General features: G+C 35.8%; 2 protein-coding genes across 3 annotated transcripts; one reads left to right on the top strand and one right to left on the bottom strand.

The window, feature by feature from the left end:
• The first annotated feature begins 930 nt into the window (after positions 1-930).
• On the top strand, positions 931-2,116 carry LOC110940438. Its single transcript, XM_022181975.2, has 2 exons — positions 931-1,090; positions 1,182-2,116. The coding sequence occupies exons 1-2, from the start codon at positions 1,073-1,075 to the stop codon at positions 1,737-1,739; spliced, it is 576 nt and encodes a 191-aa protein (XP_022037667.1). The 5' UTR covers positions 931-1,072; the 3' UTR covers positions 1,740-2,116.
• Positions 2,117-3,654: 1,538 nt separating this feature from the next.
• Positions 3,655-15,239, bottom strand: LOC110881073 (TBC1 domain family member 8B). Of its 2 annotated transcripts, XM_022129450.2 has the most exons (19): positions 14,991-15,239; positions 14,421-14,838; positions 14,224-14,293; positions 13,147-13,686; positions 12,158-12,334; positions 11,960-12,073; positions 11,792-11,850; positions 10,557-10,623; positions 10,408-10,459; positions 10,227-10,319; positions 10,070-10,153; positions 8,289-8,710; positions 7,265-7,326; positions 6,455-6,524; positions 6,111-6,191; positions 5,886-5,987; positions 5,671-5,798; positions 4,852-4,942; positions 3,655-3,871 (listed from the first exon to the last, which is right to left on the bottom strand). In XM_022129450.2, the coding sequence occupies exons 2-19, from the start codon at positions 14,465-14,467 to the stop codon at positions 3,815-3,817; spliced, it is 2,316 nt and encodes a 771-aa protein (XP_021985142.1). In that variant the 5' UTR covers positions 14,468-14,838; positions 14,991-15,239; the 3' UTR covers positions 3,655-3,814. The 2 variants fall into 2 exon arrangements, 1 of the variants encoding a protein (XP_021985142.1); XR_002559582.2 differs by lacking the exon at positions 3,655-3,871 and having other exon boundaries at positions 4,905-4,942; positions 5,671-5,809; positions 14,991-15,147.
• Positions 15,240-16,085: the final 846 nt, after the last annotated feature.

Raw genomic sequence — 16,085 nt, 5'->3', positions numbered from 1 at the left:
TGAAACAAAGGTGGGAGACGAATCAACTTAGAGGTGAGCGGGTTCCAAAGCGACCACACGACTTTCCCAGGATGGTCTGTAAGAATCATCCAACCATGGAAACATGCGCGGATTTGTCTCCCATGCAACTCATTTATTCGTCGAAGATAATGATACTCCGGGTTGTTTATGGTGTAAAAGATCTGGTAATCGGATTGCGGGTTTTGAGCAATAAACCATGGGTATTTTGCAGACATGGGAGGTAACTTCTGATCATATGCTAAACTAGAAGTATTCTGTTTTGGCTCCATCTAAAATATTCATCATAATAATTTCAAACTTCATTAACTATGATTATTGTAAAAAAAAATATTCATTATAATAATTAATAAGAAAACAGTACCGGTAAATTTGTTTCGCCGGCAGAGATTGTTTTCTTGAGGAGGCTACGTAGGTTAAATAACCAAAACCTTATTGTTTGTTTAAATATTTTATTTAATTTTTTTTATTCTCTATCTTTTCTAAATTTTAAATAAATCTTTTATCAACAACTGCCCCTCTTTTTTTTAAATGTATCTTTAACACCAAATCTTTTATTAAGACATATAATTTGTATAATTTAACTTGGTTTAATTTCTTTAAACTTTCGACTTTTATAATTAAGAGATAGATTATAGAAAATGACCTTTATGTTTATACCAGTTTGTAAAGTATGTCTTTTACTTTCAAAAATTACAGAAAACGTACTTTATGTTTATAAACTCTTGCACGTTACGTCCTTTGGTCTGATTTAGTTAATTTTTCTCGTTAAATATGGTCACTCAAGGGTGGTTTAGTCTTTTTACCAATTTATTTAAATTTTATATGTTAATAAATAAAACAAATAAATTTTATATTTGTTTACAAAAACCAATGGAACAGATCAGAAATACTCTCAGTTATGGGAAAAATCTTTGAGTACTTTCAGCAACATAAAGAAACCACAACCGAGCGAACGATCAAGTCTTTATCAAATCGATGGTCTTGTATTCAAAAGGCCACTAATAGCTTTTGTTCATGCCTAGCTCAAGTTGAACGATTAAATCAAAGCGGCATGACTGAGCAGGATAAGGTAAAATAATCCACACTCAACTTGTTTTAATAGTACTTTATAATTCTTTATTTTGTTCTTCTAACATGTATTTTATTTGTTTAAATGCAAGTTTGATAAGGCGAAAATTATGTACCAATCAGAAGAAAAGTGCAACTTTCTGTTCGAGCATTGTTGGAACCTATTAAAGGACCAACCTAAGTGGATTTTGCGGGATGCCGCAAAGCAAAGGAAGACGATGGTCCCACCCCCGACCCCAACCACAACCCCATCCCCAACGCGAAATGTCATTGAAGATGAAGTTGTCGAATTGGATCGACCAATGGGTAAGAAAGCTGCTGTAAAAAAACGAAAGGTTGAAGGTAAGCAAACTGAGGAAATTATTCAACTCAGAAAGATGAAGTTTACACTTTTAGAGGAGGCGCAGGCTCAAGAGAAAGAGTATTTTCGCCTTAAGACCGAGAAGATGGAGTATGATAAGAAAGTGGAAGATGAAAGGTTGAGGTTACTGTCAGAAAAGTTAAGGATTGAAGCTGAGAAAACTGAGCTTGCAAAGAAGGAATCGGACCAGCGGATTATGATGATGGATGTGAGCGGTATGACAGAAATCCAAAGAATGTATTTTGAAGACCTTCAAAGGGAAATCGTAATGAGGCGCGACCATGCCTGAGATAATTAACTTTGAACCGAACACTAGCGCGTTTTTTGGGTGCTACACGGAAATATTACCATCTATATTTTGGTGTTACAAGGAAGTATTACTACACATATTTTGTAGCTTTGTCTAACCTCATACTTATGTGTTTTTGGTGTTACGTGTAAATCCATTGTGTAGGCCGTTAAATAGGTCAAACTTGGCATGATTCGGTATCTTAAACTGTTGTTGTAGTCTGATGGTAGTAAAAATGGATGGTATGATATTTGATTTGATCATTATTGTTTTCCAAGTGAATGTATATTATAATGTGCAGTAAGTGGTTTGTCTCTTCACTTGATCCGTTTGATCAAGGTGGAAATTTCATCATAAACGGGAGTGAAAAAGAGACAACCGAACAAATGCGCTTATGTGGAGGAAGTTCGTTCAATGGCAGAATCTCATAACAGGCCACCTAGTACCATGTTTATCCGAATGCTTGCTCGGACTAGTGCCAAAGGGGTATGATATATACTATATTAATCATGTATTACTATCTTTGATTAGTTTTTATATTCTCGTTTGTAGTATCTTTACTGAGATTCCTATCATTAGTTTTTATATTCTCGTTTCAGGGCAATATATTCGGGCTACACTTCCATACATTGGAACTGAGATTCCTATCAGGCTGCACTGGAGAGAGATGAAGCTCTCAAGCAACTTGATGAGCAAAAAGCCGTAAATGATGATTTTAAACAGACGATTACAACAGCGACAATTTTAGCAGCAGCTGCTTCGCTGGCGTATGTTGCTCGAGCCCGTTGAAGCGATCCAAATTTTGAGGTTAATTTTACCAATCTTGATTGCTGTTACTGAAAGGGTTTCTGGTAAACTCGCTTTTGTGGTTATATATTAAAAGTTGTTCTTTTGCAATGGTTCTATTGCAGTTGGGTTTTGACCCATAACCAAAAGTTTTGCCTATTGAAAATGTAAAACCAATACGTTGGATTAATTTTGGTTTTATTCAATTCGACTCGACTCATTTACCAATGCTTCAACTAATGTTTTTAGATGTATGGACTCAATTTCACCGAAAATCTTCGGTTTCTGTTATCCCAGTTGCATAAACTAGAATATCCCTTTTTACATATGCGTTCTTTTCCAATATATTTTCTTCCCTTTTTATATTTCCCAGTAAAGTTGTTTTATACAAGAGTAAAGGTCCCTCAGTTTGTTATTTTCACTTTTACCCTCTTATTTATTTAATGGAACTAGCTTGAACATTCACATGATATTAAATGGAACTAATGTTTTGTTTTATTTCTGGTTGCTGACTTTGAAAATTAGTGTAGCAGTTTTCATTTCTAATCCTTTGGTTGTTTAAGCAAGGTGATGAATGTGGTAACCTGGCAAAATTAGGTGCTTCGAATCTCAATGTGAATTACTCATTCAGTAATTTCTCGTTTAAGGTAACAGTTTTTTATACCGCATCCAAAATGCATTTTAACGCATCAAGCCTTATAATGCATCGATGGAGATTTCGGATGAGTCAAAATAGTGGGTAGTTAAATTGTAAATGAAAGAAAGAGAAAAAATTAATAAAAAAAATATATAGAGATAAATATAAAGGATAGGATGTGGAGGGGTTTTTAAAATGGGAGATAAATTTTAAAAAGTAGTGATTTTTTGTTAAATTATAGGGTTAAAGATAATGGAGTGGATGTGAATGCTCTTACTAGAGATGCAAATCCGTACACCATCACTGAAATATTACAAAACTTCCAAAACACTACCATGGAAATATTACAGTATTCATAGATGATTTTGTCATAGATGTTACAATTTACATATTTGATCTTAAAAGGAAACAAATAGCCCACTGAATATATGAAGAACTAGTGGACTTGAAAGAATGAAACATATGACAATGCACCAAAAATCAAAACCAAAATAGTAAAATAAAAAAAAATTAAAAAAAAAAACTGTTTGTTCATGGTTCTCAATTTTCATGGCTCCCTTTACCAAAATTTTACTGTAGAAACCTGCATATGAGGCTTGTACTACAGAATATACAATGCTTGAAAAGTCTTTGATCATTAAGATTTCTAATTTTATGGCTCTTGGTGACCATTGGGTTCAGATTTTGCATCTGATGTCTCTGGTTTTCCCTGTGACATAATAGACACAATGTGCGGGTCAAATCGGGTGGGTTGACCCATCAATATTTTTTTGTCTTTTTTTTTTTGAATTTTGTAAGTACTTCATGTATCATGTATGATTTAAATACTATGTTAACTAACATAGTAAGCATTTGAATACACTACATGCCACTTTTACTCGTTTAACCAATTTGAACTGTTTCATTTTTAGCTAATTTTGTACATCTGACCCGTTATCAGTAAACAAAAACACAAGAGCGACCTGTTTTCGTATAATTGACACCTCTTAACAAGTTTGAAGGCCTCCGAGGTGTATTCGAATGCATTAAAGATTAAAATCCACTAAACTGTATATTTTTTTAAAAAGAGTAAAATGTCATTTTCGTCCATGAGGTTTGGCCAGTTTTAAGACTTTCGTCCAAATGTTTGTATTTACGCATCTGGATCCAAAAGGTTTGAAATCTTGCTATTTTCATCCAGCTCGTTCACTCCATTCACTTTTCTCCGTTAAGGCAAGGGTATTTCGTTTTTTTGTTAACTTGAGGGTATTTTTGTCTTTTTTGAATACCTGTACATTATGCTAAATGCTTGTACATAAAGTGAAAAAGACGGAATTGCCCTTTAAATTGACAAAAAGACGAAAATACCCCTGCCTTAACGGAGAAAAATGGATGGAGTATACGAGTTGGGTGAAAATGGCAAGATTTCAAACCTTTTGGATCCAGATGCGGAACAACAAACCTTTGGACGAAAGTCACAAAACTGGCCAAACCTAAGGGACGAAAATGGCATTTTACTCTTTTAAAAATAATAGTTTTGTAACAATATGCTCGATTTAGCAGATTTAAGTTCTAGAAAAAGGATTTAAAAAAAAAAGAAGTTTGCATCTCTGTCCTTCCCACCACTTTTGACCCGAAAACACCGCCCATTTTTTGCATTTTACCACATGTAATAATTATTTTTGCAAAATAGTATTTAAAAGCACAAACCTTGTTTTTTTCACGCCAACCTAGTCCAAATGAAAGTATGCCTGTCTTCTTTGTTGTGTTATTGTCTTTCACAGATTCAGGGCGGATGTTTCTGTACAGAATTAACAACTCATGTCGGTCAACATAGTAGTCAACGATGCAACAATATATGTAGTACGGTTCAAAATGATGGGAAAGCGGGTCGGTTAATGGGTTTGTTTAAATACCCTTGACTTAACGAAGAAAAATGGATGGAGTTAACAAGCCGGATAAAAACGGCAAGATTTCAAACCTTTTGGATCTAGATCATCATCATCATACTCAGTAAATCCCACCAATAGCAAAGCAAAGGTAGGGTCTGAGGAGGGTAAGATGTAGACAGCCTTACCTCTACCCCGTAGGAATAGAGAGGCTGCTTCCAGTGAGACCCCCGGCTCGATAGTAGTTTTGCATCAAGCCTTGGACATAAGGCACATAACACTCAGCAATTGGGACAAAGACCGATTAGTGCATGTACCCTTTTGTCTTTCAGCTATCAACGCCACCACATGATGCATGATTAACCGTCCTCAGCTTTTAACGTTATTTTCACGAAATTAGTAAAATAACGTTAAATTAGTGCACTTTCACTTTTGCCCCTGAAGGCTCACACATATATACATTATATGTGCATACTGCAAGCGGGGCATAAAACCTTTTGGATCTAGATGCAGAAAAAAAAAAAAAAAAAAAAAAAAAAAAAAAAAAAAACTTTGGGCGAAAGTCACAAAACTGGCCAAACCTCATAGACAAAAATGGCATTTTACTCTAAAATAAAAAAAAAATAAAAAATACATGTACCCTGAGGGCATTGCTTGTGCTTTAACTTGGCCAGAATCATATTGTTTTGTTGCCTCTAACATAGACTCTGCCATTACAGCCCTTTTCTCCATTTGAGCAAGTGAATTCATAGCTTGCTCATACTTTTCCTGCATATAACCTTTTCTTATTTGGCCCACTAGAGATAAATCATAACCTGAATCGACCCAACTATAATTAACGGTTGAAAAAAGTACCTCGAGTATTTTCACTAAATACTTCTGAGCTGCTGCATCTCGTTCTGCAGATCTACGAGCATCTTCTGCGATTCTCTGTTCTTGCTCAACTCGCATTAGCACCTGTAATATACATGTGGTTATATGATATGCAATGTTCTTGACATAAAAAATTGCAGTTACTTGTATTTTTAAATGTTAAAATATATATTAATACAAGAAAAACTATAAAAAAAATATTTATACCTCAAGCATTGCTTTTTCCTGTTCTTTCTTATCGGCAAGAAGTTGTTCCAGTTCAGACATCTCACGTTCCATATCCTCAATCTGCATTATGTTAAGAAGTCTTTAATGCATAAAACCTTCAAAATCATATTATTTAAAAAAATTAAATTATTACTAAAATAATATAACATTTCTAATAATATTTGACACGGTAATCATCAATACAACAATATAGAATGTTGGAAGAAAAATGTTGCCGGTCAACCCAACCCACCTAGCCCATTTTGACGTGTCCGACCCGTCGGTCTATTTTGCCACATATACATAAGAAGAGATGATTGAAATAAATATTGAGAGAATAATACCCTTGCACTCAATTCCCGACTATTATCTTGCTGGGCCATTTCCATAAGTGCTGTCTCCAACTCCTCAGCTCTAGAAAGACAAATTGAACATAGTTTTTATTATAGGCCATTGGCGTGTTACTATGACGAACAAAAAAAATACAAATTGAACATAAGTTTTGACAATTATGACTAATCCCGGTTCCATTTGAAATCATTTCAGAAGACTGTACTTTATTCCGTATTATTTCATCGACGTTGTTGCTTAATTCATCTTGAATATCTGTGTGTGTGTGTATACATGTATATAGGATTAGGGTAAAATGAAAACTCCTACGAGTTGTGAGAACTTAGAGAACTCGGCCAAAACGAAGGCTATTTAAAAAATTACCAAAAATCCTAAAAAATCAACTTTTTGCAAAAAAAAAAAAAGAAAAAAATAGTTTTTGTTGATTTACACCACCATAAAAAATCGGCCAAAAATGAAGGCTATTTAAAAAATTACCAAGAATTCTAAAAAATCAACTTTTCCAAAAAAAAAAGAAAAAATAGTTTTTGTTGATTTACACCACCATAAAAAAAAAACCTTACAGTGGGTGTAAATGTTGATGTAATCAGATTTTTACAGTGCCGTAAAAAGGCTGAAAACACCACTCGGAATTCTTTTTTTTTTTAACAGTTGTGTTTGTAACATTTTTCACCTACGTGTGTGCAAAAAATGGTGGCAAAACTCGCAAGGGAAGTCATAGTTCTCTAAGTTCTCACAACTCGGGGGGGGGGGGGGGGGGGGGGTTCTCTTGATCTGAAGCCTATATATATCCTGACGCATACCTAACTGTAGCAGATCTCTTGTCTTCCAGCATTGAGCACAACTGAGCCTTCAACCAGATAGCCTGTAATGTAAGCTATTCAATACATAGTGCAAAACTATATAAATATTGTAAGGGTTAACTACACCAAAATTGTAAGGGTTACGCAACAAAAATTTGTTCAAAATTGTGTTGACCTATTTATAACCCCTATTGCGTTTCACCATGTTAGTTATTAATCCTGAAACGGGTCATTTTGGAATAATAAAGAAAGTTGAAGAGCTTAATCGTAAAAGAGTCTAGGTTTATTTTATTTTAATACTAGTTTATAGACTGTATCACACGGGTTGGATAATAAAAACGATATAAATCATAAATCTGTAAATGTTTCTTATAAAAACAATATGATACATATATTGGTTGAATAATGAAAGAAACTAGTAAATTGCCCCACGCGTTGCCACGGCGTTTCGAAAAAAATTTACGTCAAAATGTAGACCAACTGAAAATGTACATAAAAATAAGCACGAAAACGTATTATATTTGACTCGACCCATATCCGGTAAAACAATAAAATTGACGTCAAATTGTAGACCAACCGAAAACGTACATAATAATAAGCATAAGAACATATTATATTTGACCCGACTCATTTCCGGGAAAACTTTACGTCGAAGCGTAAATCAACTTGAATTTATACCCACATGTACATAAAAATAAACACATAAAACTCGATTAAAAAGTTTTTAGAAAGTTAAGGGGTTGTAAGTGTCAATGCTAAAAGTTGACGGGTAAAAGTAAAAATAAGAAAAAAAAAGCAAAAAGATAAAAAAAGGCTCAAACCACTGTTCACACATGGTTGGTAATTGTAGTATATATATTGTTCAATTTATAAAAAAATTATGAACAAACTTAACTTTTTTTTTAAATAAAAAACTTTTTAGAGCAATAAATGTAGAAATCATTATTATTTAATAGGGAGAGAAAGGCGGGAACCAAAAAATTATAACAAGAATTAACATATTTCTAATACATAGATCTTTTACCTGATCTTGAAGATCTGAAAGAGAGTCCATTTCTGTAGCGATAGGTTCCATATTAAACGACATATCCCGTTTAAGAGGAGACATCAAATCCAAACTATCTTTATCTACACCCTTCTCGTTTAACCCTTGTTTTATACTAAGTTCGCGCACAATTGGCTCGCGTTCTTTCTTAAAACTGTAAAGTTTAGTAGCCAGCCCTTTGGAACTTTTCCTTAAATTTTCCCCTTTAGTTCTTTCTTGAACTGCTGCTATAACATCGGGTCTATGTTTTTGCCTAAGTGTTTGTAATGTGTCTTCTGTTACGTAAGAGAAACTTATGCATGCAGTCACAATTAGATTGCTGCTATCGAAAGTCGAACCAACAAGTGATTGTAATAAAGTAATAGCGTCTCCAGCATCCATAGTTGAACCTACATCGGGACCTACAAGAAAATATTCATTAGCTAATAATAGGGCAAAGTACACGGATAGTCCCTGTGGTTTACTAAAATTTTGGACTTGGTCCCTAGCTTTCCAAAAATACATGGATTGTCCCTGTGGTTTGCGCTTTGTAATGCATTTAGTCCTCAGCCAACAAATACAAAGGTTTTAGCAAGTCCAAGTTAGGGACTAAATGTGTTATAAAGTGCAAACCACAGGGACCATCCATGCACTTTTGGAAAAAGTTGGGGACTAAATATGTTACAAAGTGCAAACCACAGGGACCATCCGTATACTTTTAAAAAGCAAGGGACCAAATCCAAAATTTTAGTAAACCACAGGGACCATCCGTGTACTTTACTCTTAATAATAATCACCCTTGATGACTTCATAAAAAAATTCATTAGAATTAGAGGTTATGCGCTTATTATTGTCACTTAATCAATATCATTACAATAATAATATAAATCTTTGAATAAAATGTTTTAGGAGGTTGTACGCACTTAAATAGACTTTGGGAGCGTTCACCCGTTTGACATTTTCCCCTTTTAGCTAAGTTTCTCCCATCTCTATCTTACCCATTTGACCCATTTAAGATAACACACAACTAGGGTTGCAAACAAACTAAACGTTCAGCGAGAAGTTCGACTGTGTTCGTTCGTTTAATAAATGAACGAACACGGACAAGATATTTCGTTCGTTTAGTTAAATGAACAAACATGAACAGAGGCCGCGTTCGTTCATTGATGTTCGTGAACATTCGGTAACGTGTTCGTTTATGTTAATTTGTGTTCGATAGTTCATTAGGGTTTTAAGTTTTTAAATTTTATTTAAATACTTCAAATTCCGACAGATAAAATATTTAATAAGTATTAGTGTATTATATATTTTGTATATTTTGTTCATGAAAGCTTGTTTGTGTTCGTTTGTTTCCATTCTGTTAATTAACATTAGTTTGCGCTCGTTGTCTAAATTTAACAAACTAACACGAATATATTAATTTGCTTAACCAGCGAACACGAACATAAAATCTCATTTAGTAAGCATTCATTAACACATATATTTCCTTAACAAACAAACACGAACAAGATCTTGTTCGTGTCCGTTCGGTTCGTTAACACATATATTTCCTTAACACATAATTTGCTTAACGAACGAACACGAACATAAAATCTCACTTAGTAAGCATTCATTAACACATATATTTCCTTAACAAACAAACACGAACAAGTTCGTTTTGTTCGTGTCCGTTCGTGTCTATTCGGTTCGTTTGCAGCCCTACACACAACCCCAATCGACCCATCTGAAAGTAGATGGGTCGAAACCGTCATCTCAAATAAAACGAAAAGGAGTTTCAGTACCATATAGCTCCATTAAAGCCAATGCAGTTCGCAATAACATTGCACGGTTTCCTTCAAATAAAATCACATCCCAAACACGAAGAACTGAAGGTAAAAAAGAAAACTAATTATAATTGCTAACGTAAAACAGTAAAAAGTAAAACAAAAGAAGCCTCACCACTTTCCCATGGAATCATATTTACAAAGATCGAAAGAAACCACGGTCCACATATCCATCCCATCTCCACTCCCATACGATCAAAATGATCAACTATAGAACAAGGATCACCGGGATGAGAAATTGTGTGTTGCAAATTCATTAGTAAACAGATTAATAAAGAACTAGCAGTGGATAAAACCTAGATTAGGATATCGTTCACGCATTAAATCTTCAAAAACAAGTTGGTCCACCTGAACATAATAAGGGTATTTACTTAAGATTCTCAATAAAATGCAGTACAAATAGAAAAGTAAAGGTTTAAAATCTAAGGATGATCAAAAGATATACCTGGGCTTCTATCATGTCGGTTGTAAAGTATCCATCAAAGTAACCATCAATCATACCCACCAAAGTCCTGAAAAGATTCAAATTGAAGTAATATGTCAAGGTGTTCGTTAATGATGCCAAAAAGTAATTGTCGTAGAATTTTAGTCGATAATTATTTAGTATAAGAAGTTTAAGATGACTTCTAGTTCTCAGTATAGTGAAACAATGTCGATCACTCGAAGTAACAATGGAGATGCAGTTACTTAACTTGTTATTTGTGTACAATTATATTCATATGATACTGTAAATGATATTCCCACTTGTGTACAATTATATTCATAACTATATCACCGATGAAACCGTAAACCACCATTATGTGTACATGTGTTTAAAAACTGTATATATCATGAACTCTAGCACTAGTATTGGTATACAAATGTTGACAGCAAACAGCTTGCTCAAATAGTAACAGCATTCATGTATGAACCAACAACTAGGGCTGTAAACGAACCGAACGTTCAGCGAACAGTTCGTGAATCGTTCGGCGGGAAGTTCGTTTATGTTCGTTCGATAAGCTTAACGAACGAACACGAACAAAAAATTTCGTTCGATAAGCTTAATGAACGAACACGAACAAAGGTCTCGTTCGTTCGACTGCGTTCGTGAACGTTCGGTAATATGTTCGTTCGTGTTCGTTCGTTTATGTCCTTTCGTGTTCGGTTTTTTATGTTTATTTTTCTAAAAGTTTTTAATGTTTTATTAATTTTTTACTTTCCCCCATAAGTATTATTTCCCTATCTTTTTATTTACCTTTCCCACCTTTTTTTACTTTCCCGCCTAATTCCTACACTTCAGTACACTAATTATATTAAAAAACTAGTAAAAACTAATAATCCATGTGGTCTTAACGGTGCCTTTTTTTAATTTTCAAAATTAATGTTCATTTGTGTCTGTTTGTGTTCGTTTGCGTTCATGGTTAGTGTTCACGAACTGTTCGCGAACAACCAAAATTCCTTAATGAACGAACACGAACACAAACTTCTGTTCGTCATGTGTTCGCGAACAGTTCACGAACATCCAAATTTCCTTAGCGAACGAACACGAACATAGCCTTGTTCGTATTCGTTCGGTTCGTTTACAGCCCTACCAACAACTATAATAGTTTGTGATTTTAGCGTAATATTACCAAAAACAGAACAGCATGCAGTTTGATCAAATTTAAAAGAAATAATGAAAGATGACATGTGAATGCATACCAAAAGGCATTTTCTTCAGGCATCATTAGCAGCAACATTGCAGCAAAAAAATTCATTGCCTACGCAGATTATTAAAAAAAACTTTAAGATAAGAATAAATATAACAAAGAAATGAATTTGTTATATCAATCATTTATTATAAAATTAAGATTTTAATCATCAAGTTACCTGACAATAGCCAACATCAGGGTTGTGCCGAGCATAAGCTAAAAGCAACCGCCTTAACGAGTTCCTACCTTCCTCATTTAACGCAGGATGACCAGGAAACGTTCGTGGTAAATCCTGCCTTAGGTAAAACCGTAAAAGACATTAGTTCACACACAAAAAAATAGCCATTTATACAAGAACATGACGACCATTAGTGACCTTTTCAATCTGCTTTTTACATTTTTCTGGTACATGAGCTCTTTCTATTTTTTCCCCTGAGCTTCCATTGTGTGAATTTGATTCGGTCAAATCCGGTACATCATCGCTTACGTCCAACAAATTCTGGTAGTAACTCTCTATGCGTCGTTCTTTCACCCCGACAAAGGCTTGCCATGCCTGCAACAATAAGATCTTGCATGTAATAAGATATGTATATGCTATATATAACATAGATGTGGCAAAATGGGCGAGTTGGGCAACGGGTCAAAATGGATGCCTTTATATGTCCAGGTTAGAAAGGGTCTGGTCATGTTTGGCCGACTGACAATTTATTTTTTCTTTTTTTTGTTTGTATTTTGTGAATAACTAATGTTACAAATATGATTGCAAATACTTTACAGAGTAAAATGCCTTTTTTTGTCCCTTAGGTTTGGCCAGTTTTGCAACTTTCATCCAAAGGTTTGTTTTTTCACATCTGGACCCAAAAGGTTTAAAATCTTGCCATTTTCATCCGGCTTGTTGACTTCATCCATTTTTCTCCGTTAAGTCAGGGATATTTCCGTCTTTTTTGTTAACTTAAAGGGCAATTCATACTTTTTCAGAGGTATTTAATTTGGTCTTTTTACATAAGGTGAAAAAGACCAAATTGCCCTTTAAGTTAACCAAAAAAGACAGAAATGCCCCTAACTTAACATAGAAAAACGGATGGAGTTAACTAGCCGGATGAAAATGGCAAGATTTCAAACCTTTTGGATCCAGATGCGAAAAAAAAAAACCCTTTGAACGGAAGTCGCAAAACTGGCCAAACCTCGACGAAAATGGCATTTTACTCTACTTTGTAATACAAGTAATAAGATAAGTTTCTACATTTGACCTGTTTGAACCATTGTCAATAAAATACAACCCGAATTAACCCATTCCCATATTAATGGCCCAATATTGCCACCTATGCTAAAGTGTAACACAATTGATGAGGTGTCAAAGAGCACCTCGCCTCTAAGGTTTCTTGGCACACCCCCACGAACAAGCGACTCAAGTTCTTTCCAAGGAAACAAAGACTCAGGGTTGACTTCAGCACTCGATCCTCCTGAAGAGTTTGGTTGACCATTATCATTTAACTCCTCGTTAAAGTCCTCACTGGTGGGCCCTACCTCATGAATAGTTTGAAGATGTTTTTCAGGATTGCTTTTTGGCTCATTTTTAACACGATGACACATCATATTCTCAATGGTGTTAAGAGACGATCGGACTTCCGCCCAATTCTGCACCACGGGCTTCTTGATTTTTGTTGCTTCTGAGACCGCTTTTTCAGGAGCATTTTCTGTTTGATTATCGTTTGTCGGTTTCTCGTCACTTGTAACATCAACATTTTCCTCTTCAATTGATTCCAGTACACGTTTGGTTTCATGTTCGGTTACATCAGCATCAGCTTTAGATACGTCTTCCTCGATAGATGAGTCTGTTTGACCAAGTTCTGAATGCTGCTGAAGAAAGATCCTCCATTTTGTTGATCTCTCTTTTTCCTCATTCTGAAATATGAATGAAATAAATTCATATACATGCATTTATATCAAACAATACTCATTCAGATGATGATACTTGATATGAGTTTTTATAGGTTAAACAGACTGAAACTACATAACATCTTTAAAATTAGGGCTTAAGTATTTCACTTGTAAACAGGTGATAACGGTTATGGGTCAATATGTTAATGTATCGGGCTAACTTTGCACACACAAAAATATATGCATCATTTTCACCAATGTTTGTTTGCTACCTTATTAGTCTTTTAGATCCCAATCTGTGTATTTCGTAGCATGTTTAGAATCAAGGGCGTAGCTTAAGAGGGGCCGGGAGGGGCGCCCGACCCCCCGAACTTTTCGCCAGTAGTGTTATATATGTAGTTTTCGTATAGAAATTTTTGGGTATATACGTTTTCGACCCCCCGGTTTCATAGAAATTTTTGGGTATATACGTTTTCGACCCCCCCGTTTTCATGGTCAAGCTTCGCCACTGTTTAGAATCTTGTTACGATAAACATTCACGCACTTATAACAAGACATTACCTTATAGATTCTATCAAACTCCTTGAATGTCTCAAGGTACTGAGGCCTCACAGTAAATCCATACGCATCCCTGTCAATTCAATTCACGCATAACTAAACATGTAGAATCAACATTAAGTCACTAATGAGTGTGTGCACAGTGCGTGACACGCGTCTGTTCCAAAGAATAAATACAAAGAAGACATCTGAGATTATACCTGAAATCAGCGCGTAAAGTTCGCTTACTCAGCAAGGATAACAACATACTTCCCTAAGTTCACCAATTCTACTTTCCATACCGATGTTTTCGCTTCATAGTTCATACCACCATTCGAAAATTTTCAGCGAAAACTCAGATCTAGGGTTCCTACTCGACACTTTTTGTGTGAAAAAAACACTGGCTAATCAAATCATTCAGACTAAATCAATCATCAAACTAATCCAATGAATCTGCATAATGCCATCAAACCTCAATCCACATCAATAATGAGGTATAATATCACCTTTTTGGCGCCAAAAATCGGGAAAACCCTAACGTAATCAGACTAATGATCTGAAATTCGCACTCTGGATAAACAAATAACCCTAATTCTGGATTGAAACGTGATCGATCTGTTTTAGGGAAATAGATATTGTCTGAAACAAACAAACAACCGAAAATTAAGGCCTTAATTTGTCTACAAACAAATTATAACTCAAATGTATTTGATTAACAAAATTTTCAAAATAACGGAATTGATTACGCGTGTTCGAAGATACAACAAGTATATGCGAAGTGGTAAGATTACCGTTATGATATTGCGTGAAATTCTATCGATCCAACGGTCTGATTTGATCCAACGGCTACTGATTGTTACACGGTTGATCTCTTTTCTTCTATATCGTTGACGAACTGAATCAGCATGGCGGGAGAACCTTCTTACGTTCTCTCACAATCCCAAAATTATATGTAATACTATTGATGAAACAATGGTTAACCGGGCAGGGTTAACTCACTGGTCTCGTCAAGAAGGGTTAATCCCTTCCTCTCGAGGATCGCTGGCTGGATCACCGGTGGGTTGATCTCCTGCACAAGGAAACAAACCGTGACTCGTAACAAGGAGGATGGGGTGGGGGGTGCTCCTTGTTACCACTCTCCGACGTGAGAATCAGTAGTTTGCTTGGAAAGCAAAGTAAGATAGTAGTAGTAGTGAGAGAGTTGTGAAGAGATACCTCAAACCTGGTTTGGGGTTGGTATTTATAGCCGAGGAGTGAAGGAGGAGGTGGATGGATAGACTGACGGCATGCTGCACCTTTGCAGGTGTGTCAGACATGTCGGCCGTTGAGACGACGCCACGTCAGTCTGTCGCTTCCGTAGATCTGACAGGTGACTGCCATTGGTTCCACTTGCACTGTGGTGTCAGTCCCACTTGTTGAGCGTATAGGATGCGGTGCTAGCCGCATCGCTGTCTGCGGTAACATCTGATGTTATCGCGTCTCTTGCTAGTGATCAAGAAATACGCGAGATGCGGTGCTGGCCGCATCGTCGCCTGTGGTGACTGTTGCTGTTATCCAGCTTCCTTGTATTGATAGAAGTGTTCACTGGACGCGGTGCGAGGCCGCATCGCTGTGAATGCTTCCGTTTTCATACACCAGATGTGATGCTATGTCGCATCACTCTACCGTTCTCATGTTCCATGTAAGTCCTCCTTCGTTACTAGATAGATTGGATTCACCCCTTGTGTCGATGCGTTCTCGCATGGGCACAAGTAGGTTGTTAACTGGTGGGGGTTTTGATAAGGGTAATGGTCACTCGCGGTCGATGCTGACGCGAGATCTGGGACCATACCCCTTCAAGTCCCCCCAGTCTAGTGTTGCTGCCACATACAAGTTGTATGTGGGAG

Source organism: Helianthus annuus, chromosome 1, assembly GCF_002127325.2.
Source record: "Helianthus annuus cultivar XRQ/B chromosome 1, HanXRQr2.0-SUNRISE, whole genome shotgun sequence".
In the NCBI taxonomy this organism is placed as follows: domain Eukaryota; kingdom Viridiplantae; phylum Streptophyta; class Magnoliopsida; order Asterales; family Asteraceae; genus Helianthus; species Helianthus annuus.
This window is presented reverse-complemented; position numbering and strand designations above follow the sequence as displayed.

Coding starts and splice junctions, on each gene's coding strand:
- LOC110881073 (XM_022129450.2), bottom strand. CDS start 14,467: ATGTTGTTATCCTTGCTGAGTAAGCGAACTTTACGCGCTGATTTCAG. Junction 14,294..14,420: donor ACTTTACGCGCTGATTTCAG/GTATAATCTCAG, acceptor TTGAATTGACAG/GGATGCGTATGGATTTACTG. Junction 5,799..5,885: donor ATTTAGTGAAAATACTCGAG/GTACTTTTTTCA, acceptor GGTTATATGCAG/GAAAAGTATGAGCAAGCTAT.